Source organism: Zonotrichia leucophrys, chromosome 14 (genome assembly GCF_028769735.1).
Source record: "Zonotrichia leucophrys gambelii isolate GWCS_2022_RI chromosome 14, RI_Zleu_2.0, whole genome shotgun sequence".
Taxonomy (NCBI): domain Eukaryota; kingdom Metazoa; phylum Chordata; class Aves; order Passeriformes; family Passerellidae; genus Zonotrichia; species Zonotrichia leucophrys.
This window is the reverse complement of record NC_088184.1, coordinates 6,287,322-6,314,276: the sequence shown is the minus strand read 5'-3', so window position 1 is coordinate 6,314,276 and position 26,955 is coordinate 6,287,322. Positions and strand designations below refer to the sequence as shown.

General features: G+C 42.2%; 2 protein-coding genes across 7 annotated transcripts in view; one reads left to right on the top strand and one right to left on the bottom strand.

Annotated features, from left to right (window-relative positions):
• The window catches only part of CLEC16A (C-type lectin domain containing 16A), a 59,774-nt gene extending 43,266 nt beyond the window's left edge, over positions 1-16,508 (bottom strand). For all 6 annotated transcript variants that reach the window (XM_064725657.1, XM_064725658.1, XM_064725661.1 and 3 more), the window contains exons 1-9: positions 16,302-16,508; positions 9,897-10,025; positions 9,091-9,224; positions 8,194-8,342; positions 7,434-7,539; positions 5,472-5,595; positions 4,414-4,588; positions 3,419-3,472; positions 904-1,017 (exon numbers count right to left, since the gene is read on the bottom strand). In XM_064725657.1, the coding sequence (XP_064581727.1) occupies positions 904-1,017; positions 3,419-3,472; positions 4,414-4,588; positions 5,472-5,595; positions 7,434-7,539; positions 8,194-8,342; positions 9,091-9,224; positions 9,897-10,025; positions 16,302-16,381 (1,065 nt within the window). In that variant the 5' untranslated portion in view covers positions 16,382-16,508. The remainder of the gene's footprint in view (positions 1-903; positions 1,018-3,418; positions 3,473-4,413; positions 4,589-5,471; positions 5,596-7,433; positions 7,540-8,193; positions 8,343-9,090; positions 9,225-9,896; positions 10,026-16,301) is intronic.
• A 990-nt stretch (positions 16,509-17,498) lies between these two features.
• On the top strand, positions 17,499-25,906 carry DEXI (Dexi homolog). The gene is made up of 2 exons (XM_064725953.1): positions 17,499-18,451; positions 25,248-25,906. The coding sequence occupies exon 1, from the start codon at positions 17,924-17,926 to the stop codon at positions 18,203-18,205; it is 282 nt and encodes a 93-aa protein (XP_064582023.1). The 5' UTR covers positions 17,499-17,923; the 3' UTR covers positions 18,206-18,451; positions 25,248-25,906.
• Positions 25,907-26,955: the final 1,049 nt, after the last annotated feature.

Below are 26,955 nucleotides of genomic sequence, written 5' to 3'. Positions count from 1 at the left end.
TCAAGGTCAACAGAACAACACACCAGACCCCAAAAGCTATCAGCTAAGATCAGTCCACACAGTTTCCAATGCCCAGTGGGAAGAAATCTGGAAAAGTTGATGTATCTTGGAGGAGTTGAAACATATCTCCCTCCTTGAAACTCCCAGAGATACAGCCAGTGCTAGGAAGGAGGTGAGTAAGGACCAATCTATTGCTTGTTGTAAATTAAACATTCAGTCAGCAATTGCTGGCCAATCAGCCAGTAGGGGACACATTCAATTTTTGGACAGAACTATAGTCAGGTGCCTGTTACAGTAAGGTCATGCCCCCCCCCCTACTTGTTACCATGCCCAAAATAGGCCTCTAAAAGGTAACAAGCATTACACAAACTGTGAAAGCCACAACAAAAGGGAAAATATTAAAAACACGACACCTAGAAAACCAGTAACAGCATCAGCATCTAGCAACATCTCCCATGGTTAAACGTGAAGGTAGAAGGCCAATGACAGAGCACCACTCTCCCTTCTCTCTGAGGCTGGTCTCTCTTCTCACACCCTCACTAATGCACAGCTTCCAGAGATGATCAGTTTTACTGCTAAAACACTGGGAATATTCAGATGAAAATCCTAAGCCTGGTATTTTTTTAGGTCTCCCATTTCTACTACAACTTGCACAAGGAAATCTCACAGGAAAGGTGTGCTGAATCATTTTTATTTCACTACCAAAGTGCAGATAAAAACTGAACACAGAAGACTGCATTACAGAAGTGTCCCATCAAAATGATGGTCCAACAACAAAAAGTCTGCTACTGCTCTCATCTCCTAAACATAAACACCTTGGCTTGCCAGTTCCCAGATATCTGCCTTTAGATTTAAAAATTTTCTTTGCCTTAAAAAAAAAAAATTAAACAGTTGGCCACTTACTGAGTTTTTCTGTATATCTTGCTCAACCTTAGAAGAAAACACTGAGAGGTCCCCATTGAGTATAACCTCAGCCAAGGAGTTCACCAAAGGAGCATAATGTATAATTAGAAAAACCTATTGAAAGAAGAGCAGAAAAAACATCAGACATATTTATACACACAGTTTCACAATTTCACTAGCTGAACATACTTTAGACCTTGTTAAGTGCTATCTTTAGTTTACACATAAGTGCAACTGCTAACAAAGAGCTCATTAAATCAACTTAAAACAAAGGAGTCAAGGGTATCTGACCTGTCTCTACCTTTGAAGCTACCTGGTTTTACTAATGCTTCATATTCTTTCCTCCTTCTGAGAAGTGTAAATTCTCTCTCTTCAACACCTTTGAAAGGGAAGTTGTGTGATATTCCAGCAAGGAACTCATTAAAACCATTCCAGAAATTTATTTTTGTTTTAGAAACAACAAACTGATTATGGTGCACAGCATCCCCAGACCTTCCTGTGTGCCAACAACTGGCCAGACTCCAGAAAGTTCTGTGCACACAATCACTGTGCAGTGATTCATGACTAAAGGCCATGCATGCACCAGGCTGAGCTGGATCAGAAGCAGCTTTTCTGGCTCTGACATTGCAGCAAATCAGTGTCAGCTACACAAAGGCTGCAGAACACAGGAGTAAGGACCATAATGCCTGGAGCACTGCAGCATTTGACCACAAGTGCTTTGGTGCTTTACCAGAGTTCTGTGCTTACACTGACTGCTCCATTTTGAGCCAAGGCTTACAAGTCTGGGCCAGCAAACAACTGGCTCCTGGACAGACCAGCTCAGGTGCAGCTGCAATAGCTTTGTGTCAGCTTAAATCCATTCTCTTCACAGGAATATCAAGGCTGGATCCCTTATCAGTGGTTCTAGCTGTAAAATTCCCAAATAATTCCTAAGTCATTAAACCTAACCACTGCTTTGAAAATATTTAGCTAAATGTTCTCCACAGGTTTTCTGATTGAAGTCAGAAGCATTCCAGACCTCCAAAAGGGAAGTGATTATTAGCATGTAGTGGAGATCTACATAAAACTTTAAAGTCACAACACACTTCAAAAGTGCTTTGAACAACCTCCAAATCACTCGAGCTTCTGCCAATTCACCAAGTGTTGCCTGACTGTCCACAGGCCTGTTCTGGTTCAAGAACAGCACAAATTCCCTTTGTCACAGTGGCTGAGAAACCCCAGCACTGCATTTCCAGGGGCTGGCATCAGTCTCTCAAGCACTTGTGTCCAATCTAAGAGTAGTGCCTAGAGCACATGCCAGGTGTGAGGAACAGGAACAGTCAGCAGGGTCTGGCAGATCTCATCCCAGCCCAGACAAACTCCAGGTTAAAAGAGGTGGGAGATGATGTTTTTCTGCCAGTCACAGCAACAGTCACTTCATTTTCTATATCACATCCCATTCTGATACACAAAATTTGTTCTCAGTTCTTTATGACTACTTCCATTTTCTTCTTTAAAGAGAATGAAGAACATAGATACAAATCCTGAAGTGATACCTTGTCCATACTTCCACTGAAAATGAAGACTTTAAAAGAGATCACAACTGCATGATGCAGATCCCTTTGCTTACAAGCAGCTGCTGCTCCCACAGTTTTATCTGTGGTAAATAACCCTCACACCACCACAACATTTTAGGTTTAAATTAAGGAGCATCAAATATTTTCCTAGGAAAAAAACTCCAACCCCATGCTTCTAGCAAAAAGATGAAATTATGGGCCAGATCACAACAAAATGATATGGGCCAATCACAACAAAACTAAAAAAAATTCTAAGATCAAAGAAAAAGTACAAATTCTATGAACGTAAGTCAAAACTATTTTCAGACAATGTAATTTAGGTAAATCAATCTCACAGTAATGCACTGAAGACTACAGGGACAACAGATGAATTTTCCCTACAAAACAGAAAAAATCTACTGTAGAATTCTTAATTTGAAAATTAATTCCAGAAGGAAAAGGAGGTGGAACTGATATGAGTAAGAAACAAGTACTTAATTACAGATTTAAGCTATAGGCACAATGAAATTCATATTGTGAATTGTGAGAAAGTGAGATTTTGGTAGTGGTGGTTTTTGGGGTTTGGGTTTTCAAAGAGGAAAATTCAAACCCGAGATTTTCCATAGCTTAAGCAGATTCAGAATGCAATCAGCATCTGGGTAAATTTCATCTGCCATTGTACCAAGCTGTGGCCCAGGATGTTGCACGTCTACTACACTTTATTTGTCAGGGTGTGCACACAATTTGAAATGCTCTGAAAGTTACCCTGGCCAATGGGATCCACAGAAAAATGACATTAACTCAAATTGTCTGCCAAAAATGTTTTACTTTCTTTTTCTTAATGAAAACTGAAAGGTTAGAAATTTGCTTTGATGAATTTTCTTTTATGGTTTTGCCAATATGATGAAAACACACTATTTTATAATCACAAGAGTACTGCAAAATTTGTTCTGAAACAGGACAAATATTAAAATACTTACTTGAGAAAGAAGATAGAGAGAAACCTGGAGACTTATTTTTGGACGCTCTCCACCCTACAGAAAAAGTTATGAAAGTGCTTATTTGTACAAAGAATTTATATGGCTTAATGTTTTATTTAAAATCAAACATGTGTTGTTCCACATCCTGCTACAAAATATTCAGAAAGCATCAAGTTCTTTATCTTTAACATTCACTACTTGTAAACTATTTGAAATGGAGACTCTCTGAATAAGCATATCTCTCACTCTTCCTTGATTAAAAAATTGCAATTAATTACTGTCTCTCGTGGTCACTTCAGTAATTTGAACAGGTGAGCATCTGAGAAGTACACTGGTTTTCACTGTGCTACTCGTTCAAAACCTCTTTTCAGTTAACATTCATTAAAGACTGCTAATTAGCTATTCAGATAGCATGAAATATTACCCACAACAGACAAATGAATGCAGGAACCTGTGCAGGTTTAAAAAATACTTTCTATTTCACAAAACCCAGTTTTAGTGAAACCACCACTTAATTTAAAGGCTATGCTTTAAATATAAATTCAGCTACATCACATTAAAACCCATCTTCTCTACAAATAGAAGAAATGAGTACCAAAACCTGAAGTCTGTATTTTCTACATGGATAGATTTTTAGACCATGGCCAATTTGCTTTTTCTGTTTTTGCCAGAAGACAAGTTAGCTTATCAGAAAAGGAAATCACACATCTCCCAGTGTCACAGAAATTTAAACCCTGTTCCAAATTTGCAGTTCTTCTTGGTCTCCAGCACTGTGAGCTTTTAACCACCATGTCACCCAAAGCAGCATTTCTTTGGTGGGCTCTTGAATGCTGTGCTGTGCTCTTGAACTGCATTTCAGGCTATTTCCTCTACAGCCACCCTCTTTAAGCTATTTCATGTAAACCACACATCATACACCCAACTGCCCAAATCACTCTGCACACTGAAAGCAAGCAGCACCTTTGAGAATTCACTGTTTGCAGGTATTAGCTTACCTTGTCTTGATTTACTAAGGAATACACGTAGAGGGGAAGAAAGAGCCTATTAAGCAGGTGGTCTGTCAGCACATCATTTAAAAATTCACAGTTAATGATAAGGATATCATTAAGGTAATGCAAATGATCAAGATGTTCTGCTACCAGGTCACTCAGTTTGCCCCTATTTCTGTGCCTGAAAAGAGAGCAGAAATAAAAAATTACACAGGATCAATTATGATAGGGAAAAAATAACATACATCCCTGCCACAGATCAGCTGGCTGAGGTAAACTGCCCAAAGAAGATGTTTCAGTGAAGCCAGCTAATGCAACTGTTACACAGCTGCCTGTATTTTCTTTAGGATGCACACATCAAGTTTTTGCCCCAAGTTTTCACAAGAAAACTTGGTTTTTACAAAGCTTTGCTTCCATTGCCAGTCTTTTCACAAGCCAACTACAAAAATGAGAAGATTTCTTTTCCAAAAATGAAAGAAGAATTAGGTGTTGTATTGAACACCTACCTCTTCACTTCAGGAAAGCAAGAAACACACGGCCACTCTAAGGTGGGGATGGCAAGACAAACCAAGAACAACTTGAATCAACAAAGTATTTCTGTAGTTGACAGTGGAATATTACACTGTCATGTCAGGTCTGACAGCTCACAATCAAGTTCATATTTCTAGTTTAAATCTTTTTCCTAGAACCTTTTCAGAAAGCTCTTCTAATGAGATGACACAAAGAAAAAAGGATGTTAGAAAGACAAAGTTTCTAAGATTAAGAAGCACAAAATGCCTGTTGTGTCTTCTGGATAACTGCTATTTTTAGCAGAACAAAACAAAGACAAAGAAAAGGCTTGGTGCAAACACTAATTTACTTGTAGGGATAGCAGCACAGATCAGGCACACAGCACTGTTTCCTTGAAGAATCACTAAAAAACTTTAAAGAGTGAAAAGTCTGAACTGCCTACATGGGAACATATCTAGAAACTAACTTAACTGGACTACTACAGACAAAATGAGCACACCATTGACATCTGGGCAAAGCATTTGCATTCAAGAGGCAGCACTGTAAAAGCTTACTCTTCATCAGTCTGCACACAGTTATCCAGCTCTATCACGTGGCTGCCAATAAACCAGACGAGGTTGGAGAAATAAGGAACTGCAGTTTTATCTCGAATGTAATGCAGCATAGGCTGGTTGTCCACTGAAGAGAAATCATTAAAAAGAAAAATCAGTTGCCAATATTTTTTATTGCTTTTTAAGAAATATAATAAAATATCTTTTGAATTTGATGACATGCTAGTTTTCCATATGAGTATACACCTGACACAATCTTAGGCATGAAATGGAAATCTACAAAAATGCCACATCAATTCTTATCTGGCTTGAATGAGCCTAATGTTGATATATTTACAGATGTCTGAAAAGAAACAAATCTAGTGGAATTCAGAAAGGTTCTTTTAGCACATTATTTATTAAAAAGAAGAGAGAAGCGCAAGAATAAAGCAGTAATGCTGAGAGTCAAGCTAGTTAGACTTACATGACACTGCATTAAGGAACACAGGAATCATCAGTGAAGGAAGGGCAAAAGAAACAGACAACAGTTAACAGGATTAGGAACTGGGATAGTGACATCCTCTAAAAGGGTTTAAAATGCTAAAGCACAAAGCATCTAAACTAAAATATACGGGGTAGCAGTTAGAGCAGAATATATGCAAACAGGTAGTCAGAAAATTATCAAACCTGAACATCTGAGCTCTGCCTTTAAACTCTAACCATTATATCACTACAGCATTCAATGAAAATTCTAGAAAAGTAATTTTTAAAATAAAAATACTTAGTCGCAAAAATATATCACAAATAGGATATGAAGCCTGTAATCTACTTTTTTTTTTTTTTGAGTTCATATTTGCACTTAAACAGTTCCTTCAAGTAGAAGTACCAAGTGCTCATTTCTTATACAAGAAAAAGTGTTGCAGCCAACACTGTAAAGATCCTATTTGCTATGCAGGCTATCCAGTCATTTGCAAAGCAAACAGCTCATTGTTTTACAAGAGACCTCATATGCTTCTATGAAGACTGTCAAACCACTTCTTCTCGTAACTGACAGAAAGTTGTGTAAATTCAACATGTAATTTAACTTAAAATGGACTAAAGAACGAGAAATCCTGCATGAACATATTGCATAATACATATTACCTTATAGCATGCTGATTTCAGAGGTAGAAGTTCAGAATAAACAATTTTTTTAAAGAGAACACTGTGAACAGTTCATTAAAAATCTTAAATATCCCAAGAAAAATTAAGGGGCAAGTGACTTTTGGACATTGGGTTTTAGAGTACACATTCTCAAAGCAGTGCTAACTTCAAAGTTCAGCCAGGTTTCTGATGTTCCTGCTGAGTTTTGAAGACCTCCAACAATAGAGATGCCTCAGTTTCTCTGGAAAAATCATTGCAGGGCTCAGCTACTCTCACAGTGAAGCTTTAGATATTTTCCATATGTCCTACTGGAATGCCCAGCAGAGGAGTTTGAGGCTGCAGCCTCCTGGGAATGGTCCAGCTCCTCTTGAGACTGGAGGGACTGCAGCACCTACCAGTTCTACAGTCATTTTAATGCACCTCCAATCCAAAAGGGAGTGATGGTAGTTAGTGCTTCATACACCACAAAGCTCAATTTTGTGAGTAAAAGATAATTTGTATTCTTAAAACATACTGGTTTTGGGGTTTTGTTTGTTTACTTTTTAAATATGGTCACATTCTGACCTCTCTTGGAAAGGAAGCTAAAGTTCCTTGTGTATGCCTGACTTTTGGGGTTTTTTTTAAACCAGTTTCATTGGTGAGAAAATACTATTTACAAGTACCTATTGCAGGTTTGGGATAGTTGTCACAAAAGTAAAAAATGTGTATCTGAAACTTGTCAACATGCTAAGCTTTTCAGTCTCACAAAACAGACAGAAAACCCTCACAAATAAATAAGTGAAAATCAAACTACAATGAAACCAGATTTGCACACATACCTTTTTTAATATATAAAAAGCATACCTTTGTAGACATTTAAGGTTATAGTCCTAACAGCAATCCTGACCATGCTTTCGGGGTGGTTAAAAAATTTAATAGCTTCAGTGTACAAAGCAAAGTCATTAGTGTGCTGCAACAAGAGGAAAGAAAATATTTATTCATTAAACATGTACAGAATATGGCTGGGATTCTGTATAAATTTTGTTTTCCCTATATTAACTTGGTATCTTTACCTTCTACTTAAGTAATCAAAATGATTTTACAATGCACATTCAGCTGCATGTGTAGCTCGGCATTAAAATGAGCTGCTTTAAGCACCAGAGCTTCCCAGAATAACTGCACACACAGCCAGTGCTTCCATGCCCTCTTCTGGCAGAAAGCAGAGTGCAGAGGAAAAACCCAGCTCAACTTTGCCCTTTCAATCAGCTTTTTGGACTTTGACTAAACCTCTTAGAACCAAGTGATGCAATAGAAAAGATCCTGTTTATGAAAGCACAAGAAAAGAAAGCATAAGTAAGTTGAATTCTCAAGGAAGCAGACTTTAAAACTACTGAAATGAGCCAATATAACACTAACTTCCAGATTTTTAGTTTACTACAGTTGTAAGAGGACAAAGCCATGCTTGTGCAGAGATTCTCACAAACAAATTCACAACCACTGGCATGGCCATTTCAAAAATAAATGCAAGACATTATGAGACAAGAGACTAAACAGAGTATGTGCCACACTCCTATCAATTTCTAATTCAAGTCCTCATCATTATACTGCAACTTTCTTTACTTACCTCATTATAAAAGAAATGTACAGTATGATTATTGAGTTTCAGGGAAAGAGTTTTCAAAAACGATATGTAATACGCCATGATCTCTTCATCAGAAAAGTCAAATTTGTGGACAATAATAGAATTCACATGGTTATTAGAGAGCAGGTAGTCTGAAAAAAAAAGTATTTACACAGGTTTAACAAAAAAAAAAAAAATCACAGTGGTAACAGGCTGTATTTAAAGTGCCAGCTAGAAAACAACAATCTGATGCTTGAAGATCACAATTTTGAGCCAAACAAGTGATGCCTTTGAGCATTAATATAAAGGATCTGCTCCCCACAAAGGTCTTTGCTCTCAAGAACAAGACAACTGAGAATATACTTCATCTTCCTCAATTCAGGTAAACTCCACAGCTAGTAACACTAAACTCTTTTCCTTCCCAAGTCCCAACTGGCAAAGGTTTGATGATAACTTTCATAACAGTTGTGGAATACTTCAAATTACATAGAGGATGGAGAATTAATAATTTGCCAAAAACTTTGAAGGAACCTCCTGTGGCTGACTGCCAGCACCAATGATGTCAGAACAGTTACAGTACAAATTACACACCAGAGTTTCACCACATGACCTGTGGCAGCAAGTGAACATTTCAGATCACAAGTAATTTGACTTAAGGAATCCCCTGGAACGTGCTAAATGCTTGTTGTACCAAAAAACTACTTTTGCACCACGGAAAATTTACATTCAAAGGTATTGTGGAATCAGTTTACACCACATTTTTGGTAGTGTTCAATTTAAAAGACTGTCAGTAATTCATAGTTCTGTGCAGGGGTACTCGGACTAAATTTCACTGAATGAAAGGGAATCCAATCAAATCTAGATCACTTCATCCTAAGCAGTTTGGAAGTGTGTCCTTACACAGGGATGTTTCATGGCTGATGTTCTCAAAAAGGATGTTCAGAGTCTGCAGCAGCTGCACACACACATAACGACCTGACTTCTGACGCAGGATGTTCAGGAAGAACTCAAACATATTCTTCTCCAAGAAAAAGCTGAAAGAAAATCAAGATGTCGTTAAGTCACATGTTGTAAGTAACATGAACATAATTTGGCTAGGAGCAGGGATAATTCAAGGCAACTTTGACAAACAGCATGTTTTGCTTTTATGAAGAATTACTTTGCAAAGTTGCACGTGCATAACAAAAGAATATCTTTCAAAACCCTTAAATACTAAACAAGAGGGCTTAAAATTGAAATTATGCAGAAAAAAAGGTATCAAGTATTCAGGGCTTTTCTTAGTGTATTTTTAGTACATTCAATTTATCAGGCAGCTCTAAATACCACAGCTAGAATTTTTGATATCTTAGGTAAATTGAAGCAATGTGATATTAGATGTACTGAGTAAATCTGGACCCTAAAATAGGTTAGAGTTCATATTTATATCAAAAGAATGGAGAGTCAAACAAAAGCAGTACTTGAAAGGGGCTCTGGAATCCAAACACTTGGAAGCAGCAAATTCCCGTATGACATGAATATGAACCTGCTCACACATCTACTACAGGAAAAATTTCTTTACATACATACAGTCATGAAATGCAGCCTTGGAGGAGTTCACAGGAACAGAACTCCTTGGGGGAGTTAACAGGAACAGAACTCTGTACAGCTCCAAGCATTCTTCAAGCACAAAAGCAGAGTCCCAGAGAGAAGGGGCTCAGGATACTCACTCAAACACTGAGCTGTCATTCTGATCCCCCCAGATCAGGATCTCCGTTATGGAACGAATGGTCTCCACCAGCAGGTTGCGGTTGTGATCCGTCACAATCGTGTTCTTACTCAAAATATGGTACATGTACCTCAAAGGGAAAAGAAGCACAAGTGATGAGCTGTCCTGCCACTCCCACAGGCACCATGTTTGTCCTTCACCACTGCACCAACACAGACACACACATATGCACACACCAGGTCTAACAGTCGGACAACTTTTAAATCCTAAAATTTCCTTCTAATACTGATGCAGAGAGAAAAGTAATTGTTAAACAGAGTGACAAAGGGAACAAATATCCCCCAGCCAGGTGAGTTATGGGTGCTAATGCAAATGTTAACATAGAACCAGAAACTGTGCAACTGGTCCCAAGGTGCTTCTTCTGTGAATTCCTTTGGAATATGTTGAAGTCAAAGGAGTGATGAACAACAGCAATAGAAAGAGAAGAAGCAGGTAAGCATGCAGCAGCTGACACAGAAAAGTGGCAGTGAGGTCCAACCCTTCTCTTGAGTGCCACGAGTTCAATCCCTTCTCCTGCCAGCAGAGCCCCTCGCTGACTCACATCTACTCTGATGTTCAGTATCAGGACTCTCAAAGACCATTCATTCACCTTGGCAAAACTTCATCAGGTCTCTGGTCCTCTGAGCACTCCCAGAAATCAGTATTGCCCAGAAACACTGATTGGAAAAGGGGTTAATTCCAGCTTTATCATTTCAGAAGGCAAGAGTTTAAGACTGTCTAGTGAAGCTTTAAAAAGGGTATGTCTATATCACAGGTGACAGGAAGCTATAGGGAATGCAAGCCCTTCAGGTTTTAAGTCTCAGAATGTTACTCTTCAAAGAAGCAAGTTTTTGCCCAAGTAAGTTGTTACATCAAATTCTAATAAAAGCACAAAAATCACCACTGCTTCTCTCCCTCTTTTTTTTTTTTCTTTTATATAGTGATTAAAAAAAGGGTAAATATAAGAAAGGTGCACAGTTTTGAAAATAAATTAAAAAACATGAGGGAAATTCCATGTCATTTTTGAACTGCACAAGTTTGGATTTCTAAACACAGTTCCTATATTATTATGTTATGATTGTACTGAAAACCAGGAGTAACACCTCAGCATTTCTGTGCAAATACTCACAAGCGTGTGGAAAGGATGACTGATTTCCCATATTATTAATCTTGCCATGAATAGTGGAGTTAATCAAACTTCCAGGATCTAATTCTGTGAAAACAGCCTGAGTCCTGACCCTGGGGCAGCCTTCATTATTGTTTTGGATTCCATGAGAGTTTGTTCAGTGATTCAGACTAAAATTTTAGGAATCTCATTAGTAGAATTTTGCCAAGCTTTTGTAAGGTTCCAAAAAACACAGTGCATTTCTAAAAATAAATTTTGGGGTGTCTGGTTTATGGCTTAAAGTAAGATGTTTAGGTCAAAAAACAGACTTGAAATTATGTTCCAAAACCAGGATTCCCATCAATTTTATCAACACTAAAAAACTGAATCATTGCACTGGGCAAGCATGCAGCCAGAGACTAAAATGCCATTTAACTGAATACTCATGTGAGGCTGCTCCAAATATTTATCAGACTTCCAAAGACAAGACAAGATATTACCCAGTTTCAGAACCTTTTGCTTGAACTCAAGAAATCTCTCACAAACACACAAGAACTTTGATCGTATCTACAATTTATTCAAAATCTGTCAAATTTGGTTTTGGGAGCCTTCAACCACTGAGCTGCCAGAGCTGGGCAGAGTTTCACAGGATCTGCAGCAGAAAAGTCTGTCCCCACAAGCCATGCAGGGAACAGGTGCTGTTTCAGAGAAGCTGAGGGTGAAACACTCTGTGCTCACTGCTCTGGATATCACTTCACCCTCAACCAACAATTGTGCTGTGTTGAGTTCTGCCCAAGGACACGAGAGGTAAACAGCCCTCAGGAGTCCACAGCTTTCACAAACCTGAAACCACACTCCCTTCCCTCACTCCCCTAATCAGCAAAGCCTGCACTGCATTCCCAAAGCCATTACCATGTTATAGATATCACCAGCCAGCAAAAAGGAGGAAAAAGGGAATAGGTGGCAGAAGGGGGAGAGGTGGAGGGGGATTTGTCTTTTCTTTATCTTTCTCTTCAGTAAAAAAAAAAATAATTCTCTCCCTCTTCATAGTGTTTTCTTTCCCCCCTCCTAAATCAACACTCATTTTCAAACCCAAACCAGTCACTGATCACACTGAAACCACTCTAGGAAAAGCTGATTCTCAGCTGTGTCCTACAGTCACAACTGCCTGGTCACGGGCTGTACCAGAACAGTCATTGAACAGCAAAGAGCACCTGGAAATCCTCTTGCACTAATCTGAGATCCCAGCTCAAGGTTCTTTCTGTGCACACTGACAGTGGGACGGCTCACAGTGAAGATGTGAGAATTCCTGGGGTTTCTAAATCAGCACACGGCACACAAGCCCCGGAAAAGCTTCCCATGAGGGCACTTTGTGCATCATCAGGACAGTGAACAAAAGACAAAGCACAAACTCAGTCCCTGCTCTGAGGATGCAGCAGTTAATGGAACAGAGAAGAGATGGCAATTAGATCACTTCATTCCACAATCATTTTAACAACTTCCTGAAACAGTTAGTAATTAATACTATATTACTTCACATATTTTAGACTATTAATTTGAAGTCACATAGAAATTATTGCATCTGTGAACATGTATTTCTCATTAACAAGTTATATTATACAAATTTGGGATTAAAGTTTACTCCAGCAGTAGGATTTTGGGTATGGGATGTGGTGGGAAGAATGACAAGCTATTATTTCATTTTGGGAGCCTATGGAATGTAAAGCATTACAAACACAAAAAGCAAGAAGCATTTAATAATCAGGAATACATTACCTCAAAATTTATTTATTTAGTAGAAGCATTACTGCAAATTCCTTATTCTGCTAAGGCACTGATGCACTTAAAGGAAACTTGGGCTTCACCTTCAAGCTATTCCTTTTTATTTCATTTTTTATTTATCCTGTTTGCTTGAAAATGTACAAGGAAACATACACATACTTGCTTCTCTTTACAGACATGTGAAATACCATATTATGAGAACATGAAGCATCACACAAACCCAGTATCTTTGTTATTTAGGTAAGTCTTTAAAGGCTGTCTCTAAATGCTGATTACAGAGGGATCAGGTTTGTGCTTCAAAACACAAAACTATCAAAGAGGAGACTTTTGTCTTCTCTATATCTGGAGACTGGGTTTAAACAAAAATACATCATGCAGGAAGTGCCAAAGCACTCAACACCATCAGAACCAGTGGGAGATGTTGTCAGCAACTCAACAAACCAAATAAAATTCTGAACATTTTTCTGGTTAGAACCCATGCTCAAAGTGGCAACACAGTAACTGGTGAATATTGTAAGTGCATATTAATGACTTTCCTACTCAATACTTACAAAAATACACTGGAACAGGTAAGAGTTTAAGAAGTCAAGCACTCAAATTTTAAAAGCCCAGACCTGCCCATAGCAGGCTTGCTCCTTCACTGCCTGTGACCAGGTAATTGCATGTTGTTCTCACACAGGACACCTGATGCACAGCACAGACAGTGCCTCAGGAAATGAATCACCCACGGAAAAGGACTTCAAGCTCACCTTCATGGCCACTGCATCTGACCAAGGCATGGGAAATGCTCAGCACCCAATTTTAGTGGCATGGAACCTTTGTGCAATCACAACACAATTAAAATACCGAGTGCAGAAGCAGCCATGGGAAATGCGCTCGACAGTAGCAACAGGGCTGTGTAAAATACCACAGAAAAGTAGGGGGAAAGTCTGACTTAGAAACAAAGACACACAAAAAGATCAAGTTCTCTGAGAAGTACCTAGGCAGCGAGTAGCACTGTGTCATCCTCCTCTAGATGGCATTTCAGAAGTTAGATTAAATTTTAACTGTTTTCCCTAGATCAAGAGACTGTATAAAAACACCCAATGCAAAGAGTGTCACAATTTTCCTTCAGCCAATCCACTCTCTGGTGTGTTTGCAGGAAGACTGAACAGCAAAATTTCAAAAGCAAACCTCAAACAAACTGCATTAAAGCTGATGGGAAAGATCCAGCACTCACTGACCAAAAGCAGTAATGCTGCTGGTATCACTAAGCATGTGGATTGTTTACAATTTAGACTAAACTCTGCCTTATGCATGTTAAAAATCAAAAATGTTCCCACAAGGCTAGCCCAGACTGATTTCACCCCTGTAACACAGCACAATGTACCTTTTGCACACTGAGCTAACCTGTAATGGCAATGCAGGTGTGTTGTACTCAGCTCCTTCATATGGAACACAAAATGGGACTTTGATGAGTTGAAAAGATAGAAGGTAAACAGCTTATCTAGTGTGTTTACTGAGACTTTCTTTCTGATGAGTTGAAAAGATAGAAGGTAAACAGCTTATCAGTGTGCTTACTGAGACTTTCTTTCTGATGAGTTGAAAAGATAGAAGGTAAACAGCTTATCAAGTGTGCTTACTGAGACTTTCTTTCTTTCTTGACCCCAAAACAAGGGCTCTCTCACATTTTTCCTTCTGTTACTTGACCCACTCCAATACTTGGAAAAGACCTCAATTTCACCTCTCCTGTTGGCACCCAGCTAGAAGCTGAAATTCACACAGTTTGGATAAACAAGCACTTAAAACATACATAGTATAAACAGATCAAAGTCTTCTCTGTCCTTTGGATACGACCATTTCAGATTCATAATTATAGAAATCACATGCAAAAAAGCAAACAGACCAAAGCTTGTACTTCAGTAGATAAATATATACTTCAGCTCTCTAATAACAAGCCACAAACATTTACAGCCCAATTCCCCATTGCTACAAATGAGGTAGGGTGCTATTTTTCTATTCTCTGTGGCCCCAACAGATCATATGGACACATTTTTCTGACATGTGAAAGTAAGCCTCAAGTCTCACTCTTTTCCCCCCCCCTAAACTTAAATTCAGTTTTTTTAAATTTCATCACGCACCAGCATTCTTGCTCTATCTTCACATCAAACATCAAAGTCAGGAAGAGCTAAAGCTCCACTAATGCTGAGCAGTACACAAAAACTGGATGTTCAACAGAAGATTCCTATGTTTACATCCGAACATGACTTTTCTCCTTTATCCTGTAAAACCAGACTACACAGGCGTGCTAGTCTGACCTACAATACTTTCAAAATTATTTCTGCAATGCTACTGCCTCATTAGTTTTGTATTCATGGGCTTGAGTTCCGTGTCTTTGGTAAAAAGCATTGCATTTCAGATAGTCTTGCTCATTTTGAACATTTTTCCAGTTTAGAGACAAGGACCAGAATCCATAAATCATCTTGATAAAACAACTGCAAGATCCAAATCCCGTACAGGGCATCCCGCCCGTTACTGTCAGAACCCATTCATGTCCTCCTTGCAAGATGACTGAAAAGTACAAAGCACTTTTTCTCAATGAGCTACATAGTCACAGTGATTTCATTTAGAAAATACTTCATGTCTCAATGACCTCCTTTTCTCGTTCAGTACAAAGAGAAGCTATCAAGGTGGTTCTCATTTTTCTTGCAAGAGCGGAACACTTAAAATGGAACAGGGAAATTAAATTTTTTATCCCTTGCCACCCTTCCAACTCTCCAGCGGCGGAGCTGGAAGAAAACTATTCCAGCTTCTGCGGGCAGCAGTAACACACGGCTGTGGGGCTGCAGAACGCACTACAGCTGTCTAGCTCAGAGCTTTCCTTCTGCAGCAGCGGCTGCGTCCCGCAGCGCCGGGCACACCCGGCCCGCCGTGACTCACGGCTGCCATGGACCTCCCCTCGCACCGGGAGCTGCACTGCCCACACCCCGGCTCCAGCCCCGCGCCTCAGCCGCCAGCAGGAAACAAACAAAGTTCTCCCTCTCAAGGAATTCGGTATTTCTTGTATTTATCACGCCTTGCACTCTACCCCACCGAAGACTCTGTGGCATTGCTAAAAACAAAACAAACACGTATGGCAGCCGGAGTGTGACATTACATGACGAACTACGTCTGCCCTGAGGACTTTCTGGGACGGATGGGCCGGTTTCCGTGAGGCGGACACCAGACCTCAGAGCCTCCGCCAACCGGGGACTGCTCCGGGCGCTTTCCCCTCAGGGGAGCTGCGGCAAAACGCCCCGGCGAGGGCAGCGAGCGCCGGGGGAGCGCCGTCCGCCGAGCCGCCCTCTCCTCTCCCGGCCCCGCAGCCGGCTCCGAGGGAAACCTGCCCCGAGCAGCTCTGCGGACGGAGCCCGGCCACAACCGCCCCCTCCGAGCCCCCTCCCGGCCCCGCCACCCTCCACCCTCACCGCCGCCCCGAGCCCGCGGCCGCCCCTCGCTCACTTGAGGTGGTCCAAGGAGTGGATGCTGCGGGAGGCCTTCCCGTGCCCGCCGCCCACCCAGCTGCGGGAGCGGCCGAACATGCTGGCGGCGGAAGGCTGCTCCGGCCCGCGGGCCCTACGGCCTCATAGCCCCGCGGGGCGAGCGGGCGACCGGCGGGCGGGGACCGGCCCGGAGCCTCGGCGGCGGAACCGGCGCGCAAAGCGCATGCGCGGCCAGGGCACGCCGGAAATCGCCGGCCCGGCCCCGCCCCCGGCCCGCGGACTGCGAGTCCCAGGCAGCACCGCGGGGGGCGGGACCAAGCCCTCACACGGGCAGGGCGGGGCGGGGCCTGCGCGGGGCGCGCTCTGGGGCCGGCTTGCTTAGAACAACATAAGAGAGTAAAAGGCACCCGAACCAGAAAAAAAAACCAAAACACATTAAGCGTCTAACGAGTACATCCTAAATGTGTTGTAATTTGAGGTAAAATTTGGCCCCTGCCTGACAGTCCTTGTTCGGCTTCCATAGCCCAAACGAAGCTGTTCTGTGGGGTCACTCCTGTGCTGCAAGACGCAGCGTCAGAAATACAGCTGCTGGAATTTCCCTTGCTGAGATTCTTCCAGTAAGGATTTTAAATCGGCCTAAAAATTGAGGAAGAACAAAGAGAAGGGGACTCTTGACTGTCTTGACCTAGTTTTGGATTTTAAATTTTTTTTTTGCTTTAGCCAGAGAAATAAACTAAATCTATGTAAAAGCTGAAGAGTTTGTCAGGCAGTGTCAAAAATGGACCGAGTTTTAAATCCCGCCTTCGGTTATATTTTGGTATAGGTAAAGCCTTGGTCAGCAAAGAAGCACCTGCACCGCAGCCGAGAGGGGCAGGAGGGCCTCGGTCACAGCAGAGGTCGTGAAACAACTTCCAGGGGCGAAGGCACAGCCCCAACCTGCCCGCGCTGCCCCGCTCCGCAGGCTGCGGGCTGCGGCAGAGCTCGGCAGGCAGGAGTGCGCAGCCGAGGGTCGCGCAAGCGGCCCCTGTCCCCTGCAGCCCCCGTGCAGCCTCAGCGGGACCCCAGTGCCGCCAACGCGGCGGTGGCGGCGGCGCCCGTCACGGCCGCCCCGCGCCAGCAGCAGCGCGGCGCTGGTAAACAACGGCGGCGTGCGGCGGGGCAGGCGCGGGGCGGGGAACGAGGGGCGGGCGGGCAGCACGGTCCTGCCGCGCAGGCCGGGCTCGCTGGCAGGTGCTCCGAGCCCAGCTCCCAACGCGCCTGCGGGCTCCTTCCGCAAAGTTTGCGGGCGGCAGGAGGAGGAGGAGGGAGCCGCGGCGGGACTGCAGTAGCCGGGCTGGACATGCCGCTGAGCAGCCTCCTGCCAGCAGCGGGGCTGCGGCAGCGCCGCTGAACCCGCGCTGGCCGCTCTCCCGCCCGCCGGGCGCCTCTTCCTCCGGGGACTGAAGGGACCGAGCCGGCCGCTCCGCGCCCCTGCGGGGCTCGCCTCTTCCCGGAGTCCGGATCCGGCTTCTCAGAGATTCTGCCCTTTGCTGCCACCGGGGCTGCGGCGTACAGTCCTGCCCCGCTCCCAGCTCCGCCGCTGCCGTCCGCCTCCCCGCGCCGGCCGGGCGGGTCGGCTGCCCCCGCAGCCCCCACGGCTGCATGACCGCCGCGGTCTCCGCACGTCTGGATTCGGTGGAGTCCTGGGCCTTCCATGCGCTGCTGGTGCTGCCCTATATGTTTTACGTGGGCTTGTTCTTTGTCAATGTGCTGATCCTGTACTATGCCTTCCTGATGGAGTACATCGTCCTCAATGTGGGCATCGTTTTCCTGCCCGAGGATATGGACCAGGCTCTGGTGGATCTGGGGATGCTTTCCGACCCTGGCTCCGTGCTCTACGAGACGGACAGCGAGCTGGATGTGTTTGACGGGTACTTGGAGTGACGCCCCGGGGCGCTCCAAAGCGACTGAGCTCCGCCGCCGCCTGGCCCGGGGCAGGGGCCCGGCGTGCCCGCATGGCCTCAGCTCGGGGACCGCCGCGGCCCCGCTGCGCGATCCCGTCGCGGCTCCTTCTGCGCAACATCTTCCCGTCCAAATGGCACCCGCCCCGCCGGTGCAGGGGCCAGAGGGGCGGCCGGGACCCGCTGCCGCCGGGCAGGCCCGTGGAGAGGCAGAGGGCTCGCCAGGGAAGTAAGTAATTCCTCAGTGTCCGGCCGGGCACAGCGGGCACGGCGCCGGGGACACGCTCCGCCGCAGCTCCCGGCACGGGCGAGCGCTGCGGGCAAAGGGCCGGGGCCGCCCCCGCCGCTTCCCTGCCCCGCAGCGCCCGGGGACAGCGGGGACAGCGACCCTGTCCCCCGGGACTCCCCCGAGCCACTGCAGCTCTGCATGGGGGGCTGCCTGTACTGCCGGGCAGCAACTTTGCTGATCCGGTCCTGAAAGCAGCCCTGAATCGAAACGAGCATCCCGGTTAACATTTATTACAATTCGGAGACCTTCCTCGAGCCAGAAATACATCTTAATTTGCTGCCCTTTAAAACCACTCTCTTGGATAGTGACAAACTACCCAGCTCACCATTTTAATTGTAGCACGAGGGTTTTGCTTGATCAGGTTTTTTTTGGTAGTTTTGAGTGATTCTAAAAGTCTGGAAATGTAAGGATTTAGCATTTTAAAACACTGAAATGCATTTGGGAAGAAAAATCACTATTTCTAGCTAGGACTTTCTGTGCCAAATGTATGTTAATGAAAACATTCACAGTTTAAATTAAAATGTGTTAGCAAATCTGCCAGCAGATTTTTTTAGCAAAATATTGTCTGTAAATCTGAAAACCAGTTCAGGATATATTTATTTTTCTGTTTGAAATGATGGAAATAGGAAATTCAGTTATAAGGTTACAAGTATGAATTCAGTGACCACACTACAGTTAATATCAAACTATTTTAACCAGTCTTCTAATTTAACAAACCCAAACAAACCTTTCCTGTAGTTCTGTCCTTCACATAGGTTAAAATTATCTCCTGAATATTTCTAGTCAGATTATTTTTAAAGAATTAGCTGATTTTGGTCAGTAATTTAGAAGGAAAAATTGGACATTTTTGGTGTTGGAGTAACATTGATTGCACAAACACAGCTGAACAAGGCTTGGCCCAAGGCATGTGGGAGCCTAACAAGGGAGTGAACAGATTTTGTTGCTACTGAAGAAATCTCACTGCATATAGTCACTGCAAATGGAAGTGTCTATGCCTACATTTGGTGGTCCATCCCAAGCAACTGGATGAGAGTCCCTTCTGCTAGAATAGAAAGTGTGGAGCAGCACAATCCTCCCTACAAAACACCATTGACTACTTTTGTGGTTGTCTCCTTCTTCAGCTGGACAAATAACACACATGATCTGCATTCCAGGAAAGAATTTCCTAAAAATTGATGGTAACTCAAGTAAAATCTTTGGTGCTAAAAATTGTATCCATTTTCTTCCTCAAAATACCTTTCCCTAAACTCCAAATCTTAGTGCTCCAATGCTATTTAGTAGACGGATTAAAAATACTTTTTTTAAATAACTTTTTTTTTTCTGTCTAGAATTTGTTTTGATGAGTTGTGTCTAGTTTTCAGGAAGACCCAATGAGAGCATCAGACACAACTTTCCTCAGTGGGAAAAAAAAATTTCCTACTATACAAATATCATTTGTTATGAGCGCATTCAGTTCCATGGAGATTATTTGGCTTCTTAAAATTTTCTTTCTTATTAATAAGATAAGCTGCTCTGGAAATTTCTTGATATTCTAACTATAAACCCCTCCATATGCAGAAACCAAAATGCAGAGGTTTTCTGAAAGCTCAGAAGTAAGACTCCATTTTTACCCACCAGGAGCTCATGGAGCTCTGCACAGCTCCACCCTTGACCTTTCATCTTTTGGAAGCTGTCAAGGTAGATGGTGGTTTCCATTGAGAATCAAATCACAAATCCCAAAAGTTTGATCAATTCTTAGGCAGCAAAAAAATTACTGTGTTTCATCTATTTATATATTTAATTATACTTACAGACATAGCAACCAGGCTACAAATTGCATAATTATTTAGCTACCAGGCAAAGCCACAGTGTTACCACCATGATGAGGGATTTGAGTTCATATCCTCTTACAGGTTTCTTCACTGTTCTGTGCCATTCCTCCTCAGCAGTTCTGTAGCAGCAAAGCAGGCAGAAGAGGGCCCTAATTTGGAGCTGTGTTTTCTGCTTTGGGAGCAGCACTAAGGCCCTGAAAGGGAAGATTTAGATTCTTGTGGTGCCTTGCCTGCAGTGACCCAGTGCTGTGTGAGTGTTAACCCCTGCCCTCCTGGCCTGGGGAGGTTTCCCTTGCACCCAGAAGTGCTGAGGATTCACAAGGCACTGCAGGAAGAATGGGTCTGTTTTGCCAGCAGTGATGAAGAATATGTAGGCCTACTCTTTGCATTAAAGAGCAGGGTTCTTCATGTGACTCACCAGTGATTTCTGAGAGCAGGCAGAGAGCTGTGATTATCCTGAGCTGAAACCTTGCAGCGTCCTCTGTGCCTCGCACCCTGCATGAGTGACGTGTGATGGGAAAACAGAGGGGGCAAATCCCAGGAGGCCCTTCTGCAGTGTGAGGAAAGGCTGATTTAGATGTAAAAATAAAAGAACTCATGGATCAGAACAGCTCTGTGCTCTCAGGCAGCAAACCCCTCACTTGAATAAACTCAGTAGAAGCGAAATGATGTTCAAGTTCCTGAGCAAAACTGGTGGCAGAGATTGAAGGCAGACATAAGTAAGCAGCTGAAAAATGTTTCCTGGCTTATTCAAATGAAGAAATTAATCTGTGTAAACTGAACAGAATTGAGCTTGTTTGTGTCATCTGCTGTTTTTGTGTGAGTGTTTCAGGTTATTTACGATATATTTGAAGACCCCTGGAATAAGGTCACATGACTATTCTCATACTTTCAGAAAATCAGATGTGACTCATCACAAAGTACTCCTATCAGAAAGAAAATGGGCAAAAGTAATCAATAATGAGAACTGAATAAGAAGACTGAGTTTATGTAATCTTGCAGTACATGCTTTACCTGTATTTTTTCATAAGATGAATTATGATGAATATCTTCAGTGAGCAGAATCCAGCTCTCAAAACCTGTGACTCAGCACTTCCAATGAATGCCAGTATCTAAATTCTGAATCAAAAAACCCCAACATAGCTTAACTCTGCAGCTCATCAATATAGTGCCAATTAGAACTGCAGCTCAGTGTCTGTGAGACAGCCACCCCCTGTGCCTGTGCTCTGAAGCAGAGATGTCCTGCAAAGGACAGATCAGAAGAATGATGTCACTGGCACTGTCAGGATACATTTAAATGTATCAGAATCTACTTCCTGACTTCTGTCTTTTCAGACTTTAAATATTAAAAATACTGAACAGAGTGGTTTGTTACTTATTTTACCTTGCCATTTTTCACAATTTTTCCTCTTTTGGTGGAGATCACCAAGGTGATTTGTTGACTCCATGATGCAGCTCAGTTGGCTGTTTTATGAGTTACAGTAGCAACAGGATTAAGAACAATTGCTCTGATTTTTAGAACCATGTTTTGAATTTTTAGCTGTTACTAAAATTAAAAGAAGTCCAGTGTTCAAACTCACCTGACAGCTCTGCTTTAAAGAAATGTGTACTTAACAGGAGTTCCATTCTAGATGGAAGGAAGACAAAATCAACATTAATTGTTCAGCTGTCCATGCAGACTCATTAACCACAGCCATGGACAGTTTTCTACCAAATGCATTTATTTATATAATGTCAAGAGAGTAAGCAGATTTTTTGTTTCCAAATGGTGCTGTAAATAATGTGAATTAAAATGAGGCACAGAAATTAGAGATATGTTCAATTTTTGATAGACATAGTTTGGGCCTGAGTATTGCATGTGTTAAGAGCCTCGGCCACAAGTAACTTTAAAGAATAATTTTTTAACAGTCTGTGGTTCTTTCCTATAAAAATCAAGCTTTCAGTAATAAACTTGCTTCAATAGGTGTCAATAGCCAATTACTACTTTTAAGCTGTCAAAGGAATTAAGAAATAAATCCAATTTAATTCTTCATGTTTGTTTCCTCTGGAGGAGAGACAAAGTGACACTCTAGTTCAGCTAATAACTATAAATCCTAAAATAGAAGAAAAGAATAATTTGTTTAGAGACATTTAGTCTCTAACTCATTGCATTTGCCCCTCATAATGATCCTAGCTTATAAGGAGTACAGCTATCCCAAAGGATTAAATATGCACAAGTTGCTAAATCTTTCCAGTTGCTCAGGGAAACTGTCTTACTGCCTTTCTTTTCAGAGTTGAATTTTATTACTTTGGCTACAGATTAGGAAGGAAAAATAGCTGAATAGTTTGAATGATGCTCTCTGAAGACACAAGCATGTGTCTAATATATGTGATGAAAAGGGCAAAGACAAATAGAAGCCATGTATGGGAAATAATGGTATAATGGAAAATGATGATGTGCACTGAGTGAGGGATTGCTGGGGAACCTCCAGGTCAGTTCACAGCTGAAGGCTAAATACTCTTTTGTAGGGCCAGAAAGAAAGACCCAAGGGTTGCCCAGGCAGTGGAGCCTAAATAGGCCACAAGAGCTGAAACACTGCTGCAGAAAGTGAGGAAACAGAAAGCAGACAGTGTCAGGGTGTGAAACAGTCACACCATGTGTCCTTAGCTCCAGCCTGCATTGTGAGGAACAGTAACTTCAAAGGCAGAATTAACAAAGATACCGTGACTGAGCTGTTAATGCGAGAGTCATCCTACAGCCATACTGTTCAGGGCTTGCAGGTATGGTCTAGGCTATTGAAAGTTCTAGTTCTGAGATGTAAAAAATATTTTAAAATATTTTCCATCTCTTCATTTCCAGTTTTCTGAAATTTTTGAAGTTTTCTGTTAAAAAATAGGTTCTCATGAAATTTGAGGGACAGATTTCTAATCTGAAAATAAGAAAGGCAGGATTGAATATCCTGGCCAATTGCATAATTTACACCCCATTTAATATCTGCCACAACAAATTACAGTCTTGGAGTAGCAGCCCTACAGCAGTGTTTGGAACTACCATTAGACAGCTTTACCCTTTGCTTTGGAGCCCAATACATTTTGCTGTGCTATTTTTAAGTCAGCCTAGAATCCGATCTACAGTGCAGAATACTAACAACCACACTGAACTGTCTGCTTAGATCAGTTTTTAGTTCCACTTGGAAAGCAATCAGATAAACATGAAATGAGTAACCTGGTAGAGCTGCTGTTCCCCCTTTTCATGTCCTCATTTTGAGAGAAAGGATTTTGAGCAGTGTGTGCTGCTGACAGACATTTGACAGAAATGCCTCACTGGACACAAAAGTGCCTCTTGTTTTGACCCAGTATCTGCAGTAAGTGGCACACAGGAACATGGAAGTGTTGTGATGAGTCAGACCACGATCTCACAGCCCTGTGTTCCACCTCTGGGAGAGCTCCTGTCCCTGACCAAAATCTGCAGGCTGCTCTCTGTTCTTTCCAAGGCAGAATGCAGGATGTTGGATGGCACATTGCTGCCCAGCCCTTCAGCAAATGTTTTCCAAACCCATCACCCTTTGCCCACTCTGTGTTATGAAATCCCTCTGGATTTCCTTTTTATCAGTACATGATCTGAATACTTGAAAGAGCTTATTTTCTGCAGTCTGGAAGATTTCTCTATTCATCCTCTTCTTTGAGTCAGTAATGGTGATGAATAAAAATTGGCCCCTGGTATACTCTGCTACTGAGTTCTTTCCTACCAAGTTGTATTCTTTGCTTCCAATCTTTTAATCTGCTTTCAATCCATAAAAGAACCTTTCCCCCAGTCCTGTATCAACCTGTTTGCTTTTGGCCTCCTGTAACACCTGTGTTACTGACACTGTTGCTGTGTCTGTCCAGGCTCATGCAGAACTGTGACATCTGATTCCCTTCTTCATTCAGGCCCAGCCAGGGGAAGGAGGGAGGAGCTGTCCATTCAGAGGTTGCTGCACACAACAAGGAATGTCCTGAGCTGCAGGCAGCCGGGGACCTGCTCATGCTCTGTACCTCAGCTCCTCCTCAGCACACACTCATGCCAGCCCCCTCTCAGAGCTGCACCATTCCACACTGCACTAATTAGCTTTCTGTAAATCACAGGAGCAGATCAATGCTGTCACTAGTGCCCAGCACCTTTGTAATCCACAGCTCTGGTTCTACTTAAAGGAATCTTCTCAGCTTTGTATTTACCCCTGATGATTGTAAACAATCACCTCCTAATAGCAGTGAGATTTGAGTCAGTCAAGGCAAATTAAATAAACTGGGGTAAAGCAATATAACAGTAATTTATTCTTGGCAGTAAGACCAAGAAGTTACCCCAAAATGTTCTTTAGCTCTGTAACTACTTACCAGTGGATCCAAAATAGTTGGAACAATGCAACTCTGAAGCAGAAGAGAAAGTGACCAAAATCAGAGACTACATCAGATGTAGGCAATACTTAATTAACATGATGATCCAAACAATAAAAACACTCTAATGAACAGTGTCTAGTCAAGATAGTAGCCATTCAAACATCAGTTTTAATTAGTAGGTCTAATGATATCAAATCTGGATAAAATAGGTTACCCCACTGTGTGCCACAGCTGTTTTTACTCTTAAGAACATCCCCTAGTAATTGATGTGATGCACTGTGGTTCTTACTCTCACACCCCTCACACTGGTATCTTCATGGCTTTGTTAAAATTCCTAAGGACTGGTGGGCTCTGACATGAACAGAAACTGTGACATTGATTTTTCTGAAAGGTTGTGCAGGTCTTTACTTCTCAAAGAATTATTACCTAGAGTCACAAAAGGTTTTGATTTTTAATTTTTTTTTCTAATAAGTCAACAACATGGTGCTGTATGTCACATACTCAGTGACTTTTCTGTCCATTTTAAGTATGGAGGGTTACTCTGTATTTATGTGTTTTCTTTTAAACAGATTCATTAAACACCTGAAATGGATTATGACCAGGTCAATGGATCAAGTCCTGGAAAGAAACTGTACTCTGAAATGTAGAGATGAAAATAAGGACCAGAGAACCAGAAGAGGAGTTGTCATCAGACCTTGTCAGTTGTGACTTCTCTTCACGGTCTTTGCCTCTTGTGTGTGCACTTAGTGCAGTGATTCATGCACCATACTGGGCTTCCATGGGTAATTCTGGGATGGACAGTATGAAAAAATAAGATAAACTACGTTCCATTGTAACAGAAAATCAAGATGTTACCCAGATTTGATAAACTTTTGAATGAATACCATGTCACCCAAATGGACACACTCTACATATAGCTTAAGCCAGTTTTACAATCACATGTTGAAAATTCTACCAGCCAGTAGTTCAAAAGCAATGCTTTCTCAGGGGAAAATATGCAGGAGTGACTGAAGGAGGTTCTGTTCAGGGAGTATAATGGCAAAAACTGTGCTAGTAAGATATTTTATTTAAAAAGAGAGTTTTGAAATAGATCAGAGAGTGAATTTTATATAAGTCAGGTGGATTCATTATTTAACACAGGATACTTTGCAGATTGTTTAAGCTCACGTTCCTATGTACAGATGTGAAAGCAATACAATAAAGACTGACCTTTTCCATGAAAAATTAAGCAGTTGTGTTGGAGTTGTTCTTCTTCAGTTTGAAAAGAAAATAATTGAAATATGCTTTCAAGGAAATTCCAGTTTTCCTGCAGGTACATGCAAGTAGTTCCAGATTGCTGAGATGGCCAGGAGGTAGGAAACCCTTCTTATGAACAGCTACTTAAAAAATCAGACCTGAACTGAAACATCAGGCACTGTGTGTGGGGAAGGGGGGGATAACCCACATGTTATTAGGTTTTGTTTTATTGTCATTATACTTTTTAGAAAAGACTGATTTTTGTAACTCTGCAATTTTTAAACTGAGTTGATGTATCAAGAACGTTTTGGATAAAGCAGAACTGAAAACAATTCTGCTGACACTCTGCATGATGCGTGTCCTCTGCAGTCTGTGTCTGCCATCTGCTCCCAGCGTGGGCTCCCTGCTGCACACAGATGGTGTCAGGAGTCTCTTCTCAGCCAGTATGAGGAACAAGAGGCTGATGGCTTAGATCCCCCATGAAACAATGACAAACTTGTGTATCCTGATACTCCCAGTGTGTTGCATTCAAATAGCACATTTTAGTTCCTAGGCAGTAGAAATTAGCTCCCAGTTCCCAAAGTTCTGTGCTCCAAATGCAATTTTCAGCTGCTCCTGCAGGAGGAGAAGCACTGACACCAAACCAAATAGCATTTCTCCAAGATAGGATTCATCAGGTGCAGTTCAGGACTTTTAAACACTGACAAGTGTTTTGTTCCACACAGTCCCTGGACAGCAATTCAGGAATAAAGTCACTTAGGGCACAATATTCTAACACATAAAGATACATTTAGGGAAGCCAAGTCCCCATTTAGGTACCTATAGAAAGAATAACCAAGTTTACAAACTTGTCAAGCCCATTTGATAGTAACACAGTAAAGGCTGAATTTTGCTACTGCAGGGGGCATTCCTGCTGCCTCTATAATTATTCATTCATAGTGTTCACAGAGGTGGTTTCACTAGTTTTTCAGGGTCCCACAAATGCCTTTTTAAGAACATGGTTCAGTTTGTCACTTTTGGTACTTACTGCAGTACTTAGGA